The sequence below is a fragment of the Phocoena sinus genome, chromosome 11 (assembly GCF_008692025.1).
Source record: "Phocoena sinus isolate mPhoSin1 chromosome 11, mPhoSin1.pri, whole genome shotgun sequence".
NCBI classification, from domain to species: Eukaryota; Metazoa; Chordata; class Mammalia; order Artiodactyla; family Phocoenidae; genus Phocoena; species Phocoena sinus.
Genome location: NC_045773.1, coordinates 6,916,090 through 6,924,476, shown reverse-complemented (window position 1 = coordinate 6,924,476; position 8,387 = coordinate 6,916,090). Strand labels below are relative to the sequence as shown.

The 8,387-nt window shown below is 53.0% G+C and overlaps 1 protein-coding gene across 2 annotated transcripts; it reads left to right on the top strand.

The window, feature by feature from the left end:
• The first annotated feature begins 59 nt into the window (after positions 1-59).
• On the top strand, positions 60-8,156 carry CRELD1 (cysteine rich with EGF like domains 1). Of its 2 annotated transcripts, none has more exons than XM_032647405.1 (11): positions 60-196; positions 728-920; positions 1,157-1,239; positions 3,581-3,691; positions 3,993-4,084; positions 4,735-4,911; positions 4,996-5,091; positions 5,989-6,072; positions 6,272-6,367; positions 6,569-6,703; positions 7,529-8,156. In XM_032647405.1, the coding sequence occupies exons 2-11, from the start codon at positions 747-749 to the stop codon at positions 7,711-7,713; spliced, it is 1,233 nt and encodes a 410-aa protein (XP_032503296.1). In that variant the 5' UTR covers positions 60-196; positions 728-746; the 3' UTR covers positions 7,714-8,156. The 2 variants fall into 2 exon arrangements, with proteins under 2 accessions (XP_032503296.1, XP_032503295.1); XM_032647404.1 differs by having other exon boundaries at positions 7,499-8,156.
• The last annotated feature ends 231 nt before the right edge of the window (positions 8,157-8,387 follow it).

Sequence of the window (8,387 nt, the reverse complement as noted above, 5' to 3'; positions counted from 1 at the left end):
ACACCCGGACAGGTGCAGGACGGCGACGCCTCTGGTTGGCTGGCGTGGGGTGACGCAATGGCACATGGCCTGCTACCATTGGCTGTGGCGCGGGCTCCGCCCCCCGGACTGCAGAGCCGGCGGAGGGCGCACGTCTTACGCAGCCGGCGGCAGCGGCGGCGTTGAGGAACCTGAGCCTGTGGCGTCCGCGGGCTTGGTGGGTTGTCTCTTCCTCCTCCGCGGCCTACGTGGGTCTGGATCCTTCCTTGCCCGCTCGGCGGCCGTGCGTTTGCAGTCTGCAGACCCCGAGCCTGACCCCTTCTCTTCGTATCCGGATCCGGGCTCCTCCCCCCCCCCAAGACCGGGGTTCCGGACTCCTCCCCCCAAGACCGTCCATCCGACGTCTTCTCCCGCAGTATTTAGGAATCTGATCCATTCTACTTAATTCCGCTGATCCAGCCCCTAAGAACCATATCCCGACCCTAAAACAATGGGCTGACTCCTACCCCCTTGCCGAGGATCCAGGCCACCTCCCCCCTGCGGGGACGAGGATAACTTGTTCCCGTCCAGGAATTGCAGAATAGGCTCCTTTCCCCAACTATCTCCCCTCCCTCTGCCTTACCCCAGTCTAGACCTTCTTTTCTTATAACACAGATCTGGGCTCCCAGACCCGCGGCACCTCAGAACCCACGCTTTTCTTTCCCACTTGGCTCCTCCAGCGAACCCTCCCCATGTCCTGTGTCTACAGGTCCCCAGCCTGGGAAAAGATGGCCCCACGGGCCCCGAGAGGCCTAGCCCCAGCTCTGCTCTGGGGCCTGAGCCTCTTCCTTGGCCTCCCAGGCCCGGTCTGGGTCCAGCTTTCTCCGCCTCCCAAGTCTTCTTCCCCCACTGAGCCCCATCCATGTCATACCTGCCGGGGACTGGTCGACAGTTTCAACAAGGTGGGTGCACCAGCAGTGTAAGAGGAGGGGGCTAGCTACTATTAGCACAGGGGTTGAGAGCTGGGAGCTCTGGCATACAAGTCTGCATAGACTCAAGTGTCCCAGCTTGGTTACTTACTGGTTGTATGGCCTTGGGTAGGTGCCTCTCTGTGCCTCAGTTTCCTGGTCAGTGAAATATAAGTGCTAGAATGTGCCAGACACTGTACTTAGCTATTACTAGTTTTCTCCATTTCCAGGGCCTGGAGAGAACCATCCGGGATAACTTTGGAGGTGGAAACACTGCCTGGGAGGAAGAGAAGTTGTCCAAATACAAGGACAGGTAAGGAAGAGGCTGGAGGGGTGGATTTGTATATCTAACATCCCAATCTGTGCTCTGCTGGTGGAAGCCTAGAGACACTTGGGGAGCACTTATTCAACAAATGTCACTGAATATCTATAGGAGAGCACTAAACAAGCCAAGCAGAATTCTTTCTTCAAGGAGCTTCTATTCTAGTAGAGGAAACAGTGAATAAGTAAATAATGTCTTATTAGGTGAATGCCATGGGAGGCATGGCATTCAAGGTATGACATTCGAACAGAGACCTGAGGTGCAGAAGCAAACAGTGCGACAGTCGGGCAAGGGTTTTGGACAGAGCGGGACTGAGCTTGGTGTATTTGAGAAGTGGCTGGATTTGGAGTGAGCAGAAGGGAGAGTGGTGGAAGGTGAAGGCAGAGAGCCTTGAAGGCTGCAGAAAGGCATTCAGATTTCATTCTGAGTGTAGCGGGAAGTCATTGGAAGGTTTGGAGCAGGAAAGTGATGTGGTATTATTTGTACCTATAAAAGGTTACTCACACTAACAGACTATAGGGGGCCAAGGTGGAGGAGCAGGAAGACCAGTTGGGAGGCTAGTGCACAGTCTAGGCGTGACGGTAGTGTTGGACCTGGTGAGAAGGGGTCAGATTCTGGGTATATTTTGCAGATAGACTGATAGGACATGATGATGGAATCATTATGGGGTGTGAGAGAAAAAGTAGAATAAAAGGTGCTCACTGGGTTTTGGGCCTGAGCAACTGGGTGAATCGTGGGACTGTCTTCCGAGATGGGAGAAACGGGTCTGGAATCAGACGTTCTCATTGAACATGTTGGGCTGAGATGTCTGTTAAACAGTCAAGTAGAGTTAGATTTAGGAGTCAGGAGTTCAGGGTAGAAGTAGGGCTGGAAACATGAATTTGACAGTTATCAGCGTATAGTCAGTGTATAAAGCCAGGGGACAAGATGAGATTTTATTGAGAGGAGAGGCCTGAGTCCTAGGCCCTCTAGCTTTTCGAAGTCAAACTGGAATTAGACCACGTTGTCATTTCTGACCCTTTGTAGCTTAGGGTCACCTCTCTGATCCTCAATTTCCTTATCTGTAAAACGGGAGTATTAATGCCAATCCTATTTCATAGGATTGTGGTAAGGATTAAACTATGATACGTCCTAGAAATAAAAGTTTCGTTATTACGTAACACTGGTCATTTTCCTTTCCCTCAGTGGGGCTTAGTTGCCTCATTTGGGAATGAGGGGATTGACCAAAATAACCCTAAGGGCACTTCTAGCTCTCTAATGGTTACTGTTTTTTTGTTTTGTTTTAAATCACCTCCTATATGCCAGGCACTGTGCCAGACCCTTTAAATATATAATATAATACATTTTATGTGTAAATCTATTTTAAAAAATTTTTTATTGTGGTAGAATGCAATAACATAAAATTTACCATTAGAGATAGTCAGTATATTCAGGTTTTGCAACTATTGCCATTATCTAGTTCCAGACTGATTTCATCCCCCCCAAAAGAAACTCCATCCCTATTGAGCAGTCACTCTTCATTCTCCCTCCTCCCAGCCCTTAGCAACCACTAATCTGTTTTCCATCTCTATGGATTTGCTGATTCTGTTGGAATCATACAATATGGCCTTTTATGTCCGGCTTCTTTCACTTAGCATAATGTTTTCAAGGTTCGTCCATCTTGTAACAAATATCAGTACTTCATTCCTTTTTAAGGCTTAGTAATCTTCCATTGTATGAATAGATCACATTTGTTTGTCCGTTTATCAGCTGATGGACATTTGGGTTGTTTCAACCATTTGGCTACTGTGTATAGTATTGCTATGAACATTTGTGTACAAGTTTGAACACCTGTTTTGCATTTTCTTGAGTATGTATCCAGGAGTGGAATTCCTGAGTCATGTGGTGATTCCATGTTTAATTTATGGAGGAACTGCCAAACCGTTTTCTACAGCGGCTGCACCGTTTTTCATTCCCACATGCAATGTAGGAGGGTTCCAGTTTCTCCACATCCTTGCTAACACTTGTTATATGATATATTTTTAACCACATCTACCCAGCAAGGGTATTATATTCTGTTGTACAGATGCAGGGACTGAGCTATCTTCCAGTCAACCTAGAGGAGAGCCATTGTCCCCATTTTACAGATGAGAAAACACGTTCAGGAGAGGTTAAGTTACTTGCCCAAGGTCACAGTACTAGATTGGAACCCAGGTCTCCCCAAACCAATACCCCTTCCATTGTGGCCTCTGGCCTTTGACATTATCTGGCATGAGGTGGGGAGGGGGGAGATTGTAAAGAGGTTGGTGGGTGGGCTGGAGTGTGTTCCTACCACCCATCCCTGTCTGGTCAGTGAGACCCGCCTGGTAGAGGTGCTCGAGGGCGTGTGCAGCAAGTCGGACTTCGAGTGCCACCGCCTGCTGGAGCTGAGTGAGGAGCTGGTGGAGAGCTGGTGGTTTCACAAGTGAGTAGCGGGGGCCTTCCTGGGAGGGGCTGAGGCAGGGCTGGCTGGTAAGGCAGAGGGTGGCGAGCTAGGGGCTGTGTCCTCATTCGGCTCCTTCCTCCAAACCCAGGTGTGCTGAGGACTTGCTGGGGGGCCCAAGCTCTCACTCTGAGCTGCAGACTGCCCCTCTGTCGGACGGGGAAAGGGCAGCCTTATGGGTCTTACGCCCAAGACGGGCTGTATCACAGATCCTGTGGGAGGTTGCGGGAGACGGCAGCACCTCTGACACTGTCTCAGCCCCCTCACCATCCCTCCGCCTCAGGCAGCAGGAAGCCCCAGACCTCTTCCAGTGGCTCTGCTCAGATTCCCTGAAGCTCTGCTGCCCCTCAGGCACCTTTGGGCCCTCCTGCCTTCGTGAGTTTTTCAAGTTCCTCTTGGGGGATGGAAGGGGACTGCTGGGGCCGGGGATCCAGTCCTGGCTCGGCCCCTGGCTGGCTGTGTGAGCTCAGGCTGCTCATATCACTTCTCTGGACCTCTGTTCTCGCCTGCCTCACAGGGCTGGTGAGATGCACAAATCCATGGGGAACGGCTCTGAAAAAGGATATGGGGTTAGACTGAGTCAGATGCGGCCGTGGTTTCTGTCATGTATTTAAGAAATGCCCCCCCTCACCAGGCATTTCCCATGTCTGGACTAAGGTGACCTTCCTAGGGACGGGCAGGTGCTGCTGAAGGCCCTGTTGTCACCACCTTTTTCTACACACAGTCCTGAGGCAGGAGCTGAACTTAACTACCAGCCCCTTTTAGAAAAATCTCTCTCAAAGCTGCAGATACAAAGAGCTAGCAACAAAGATGGTCAATTCAGTTTTTATAAAAGAAAAGATTTGTAAATAACCTAACTGTTCCACAATGGGGTGTTGGTTAAGTAAATTTCATAGTTTTATGACAAAATATTATGATGTCGTTAAAATTGTTTCCTCTCCAAAAATGCTTACTAATACGGGGAAAATATTCTGTACGTACAAGGTTGTATTTACGATCCCACCTGGTCTGGTGTCTGCCCACAGCCTGTCCTGGGGGTGCGGAGCGGCCCTGCAGTGGCTACGGGCAGTGTGAAGGGGAAGGAACTCGAGGGGGCAGCGGGCACTGTGACTGCCAAGCCGGCTATGGGGGTGAGGCCTGTGGCCAGTGTGGCCTCGGCTACTTTGAGGCGCAGCGCAATGCCAGCCATCTGGTATGTTCGGGTAGGTAGTCAAGAGGCGTGGCCTTGGGCAGGGGCATGTGGGGTACCTGCCTGCTCACCCTCATACTTCCCCCATTCTACCCAGCTTGTTTTGGCCCCTGTGCCCGCTGCTCAGGACCTGAGGAATCAAATTGTTTGCAGTGCAAGAAGGGCTGGGCCCTGCATCACCTCAAGTGTGTAGGTGAGTGGGGCCCTGCCCTAGGTCTGGAGGGGTGGGCAAGGTCTTGGGCTTGGTCCCCCATCAACACACACATCTCTGGGCTAGACCAGTCCAGTCCCCATCTTCATAGAGATATCAGCCTGGTTGGGAAGGCAGAAAAATAACCAGGCGCTTACAGTATAGACTGATCGTTGTACAGTGAGAAATGTCTCTCTTCCAATTCAGTGGTAGTGGGGAATCAGAGAAGCCTTCTTGGAGGAGGTGTCACTTGGGTCAAGTCTCGAAAATTGAAGAAGGGTTAACCCGGAGAATGAGCATACTGAACTTGGGGTCAGGAAACCTGTGTGCGAGACGAGGGTAAAAGCTAAGCTGCTGTAACAGAAAGATCCCCAAAGACTGTGGCTTAATGAATTTAGAGGTTTATTTTCATCTCATATCACAGTCTGGAAGCCAGTGGTCCAGACTGGCAGAAAAGCTCTGCTTGTCATAGTCATTAAAGACCTAGATTCATTCTGTCTTACTGGACAGTCATCCCCTTGGGTGTTGAGGCTGGATCACGGTCACCTCTATGTATCATGACCTGGTATTCAGGAAGTGCGAAAGAGAAGAAAGTGCACGGAGGATCCAAGTCTGTTGTATTAAGGCCAAGTGAAAAGTGGAGCACATCACTTCTGTTTACAACACGTTGGCCAGAACTGAATCACAAGGCCACACTTAGCTGCAAGGCAGATTGAAAAACACAGTCTCTAGCTCGACAGCCCTGAGTCCAGCTGCACCTCTGCATCTGTGTTGGTGGACAGCCTGCAGTATCAGCCACACTGTTTAAGCCTGGGCAAGTCCATTCCCAACAACCCTGGCCTCAGCTTCCCTGTTAGTGAAATAGGGATTGAAATCCCCACCCTACCGGCCTCTTTGCAGACATTGATGAGTGTGGCACAGAGCGAGCCAGCTGTGGAGCCGACCAGTTCTGCGTGAACACGGAGGGCTCCTATGAGTGCCGAGGTAACTGTCCGCTCCTGCGGGGGAGGGGTGTGGGGAGGGTAGAAGGAACTGCTCCACGCCTTTCCCCCAAAGCCGCCGCGTTCCCAGGTGCTGGCACCGCCCCTCGCCCCCCCCACCCCGCCCTAGGCCTCTTCTGGAGCAGGGCTTCCCCCAGGCATACGGGCAGCTCGCACCCTTGTCTGTCCTCTCCCTTCTCCAGACTGTGCCAAGGCCTGCCTGGGCTGCATGGGGGCAGGGCCTGGCCGCTGTAAGAAGTGTAGCCCTGGCTACCAGCAGGTGGGCTCCAAGTGTCTCGGTGAGTGTCCTGCCACCTGGGAGCGTCTCATCCACCACAAATTGACAGGGGCCGAAATGTGGACGGGGCGTGGGAAGGAAGGGTGGAATGTTGCCTGCGTCAGCACAGAGCGGGTGTCAGGATGTGAGTGAGACCAGAGTCGGGTGCTGCCTGTGGGACCCTGGCAGTCAGGGCTCTGACCTCTCCTTGGCCTCCGTCAAGACGTGGACGAGTGTGAGATGGCGGTGTGTCCAGGAGAGAACGAGCAATGCGAGAACACCGAGGGCAGTTACCGCTGTGTCTGTGCTGAGGGCTACACACAGATCGAGGGCGTCTGTGTGAAGGAGCAGATCCCAGGTGAGCCCCAGCTTGGCCCCAGAAACCTGGGGAGGGAAGCTCCTTATCCAGGGGGAGGGCAGGCAAACCCCTCCTTCAGGCAGCTGCAGGCCCTGGCCCACCTGCACTGCCACCCAGCCCTCATGAGGCTGCACTGGGACCCGAACCCCACCTCTGACCCCCAGGGTGGCTTTTGGTGACCCCACACCTCCCAGGGTAGAAAGGAAATCGGACTTGGTGTCATATCATTCTGTGCCCACCGAGCCTCTTGCTTCATCTGCCCTCGCCCCGCCCGAGGGCTCTTGTAGGCCGTGGGGGTGACGAGACACAGGACAATCGCAGTGGTGACGATAGCGACCACTTCCACAGTTCCTGTGTGTCACACGCTGTTCCGGGCATATTGCACGTATTCACTTATTTCACCCCTAAAACAAATCCAGTGCTGTAGCTATTGTTCTCATCCCCATCTTGCATAGTGGAAGCAGGGACACAGAGACATGAAAAAACTTGTCCAGGGCCCCATGGCAAGCAGGTGGCAGAGCTGGGCGTCACATCCAGGCACTCTGGCTCTGCAGTGGGGCTAGTACACATGCTCTGACCCAACTCTCCCACGTGGCCTTGGGCAAACCTCTTCGCCTCTCTGCGCCTCAGTTTCCCATCTAGGAAGACAGGGATAATAAATGCCCGTCTTGGAGTTGTTCTCAGCGGTAAATGACACTGTGTGCTGGTGTGCCAGGCAGGCGTGTGGCAGTGATGATCAGGTGTGTGGGAGGCTTCAGGAACGGGGGGTGAGTGACGGGCACGGCTCTTGCCCAGAGTCAGCAGGCTTCTTCTCGGAGATGACAGAGGACGAGCTGGTGGTGCTGCAGCAGATGTTCTTCGGTGTCATCATCTGTGCGCTGGCTACGCTGGCCGCCAAGGGTGACTTGGTCTTCACCGCCATCTTCATCGGGGCTGTGGCAGCCATGACCGGCTACTGGTTGTCAGAGCGCAGTGACCGTGTGCTGGAGGGCTTCATCAAGGGCAGATAATCCCTGCCACACCTGCAGCATCTCCTCCTGCCCAGGCTGCCCCCAAGATCGGGACTCTCCCACCTGGACACTTGAGGCACTTGCTTTATTTTTGAGTGCGGTAAGCACCCTCTACCCACTTTATGGAGCAGTGCAGACACCTGGGCCTGGGCAGGTGAGGCCCTTGGGTGAAAAAGTAGCCCTATAGGTGGGTGCCATGAGATCTTGGCCTTGGGGCACTGGTCAGACTTCACCGTGTTGTGAATTTTTTTAAAAAGTGTCTCCTCGTTGTGGCTGCTCGTGAGCTTTGGCCCCTGCCCGGGATGTGGGGGGAGGGTGTCCCTTCACAACCCCCTCCTGCCAGCTGCATGCTGTCAGCTCCTGTTCTGTCCTCACCCCCTTGCCCCTCAGGCACTGATATATTTATTCATCTCAGGAAATAAAGTAAGGTCTTGGAAAATGGAGCAGCTTGTCTTACTACCTGCCCCCACCCACCATGGTTGGCCTAAGCTACTGAGAGCCCCTCCACCCTTGGGGAAGTTTCCTAAAACCCTGGGAAACTGAGGGTATCCTGATGGAGGAGCAGTAGAAGGAGGACAAAGGAGAGGGTTGGCCCTGAAGTAGTGTTAAGAGAAGGGAGATGGGATGGAGGAACCAGGCTTAGGAGTGGAACTTTCTCAGTTCAGTACCAGCTA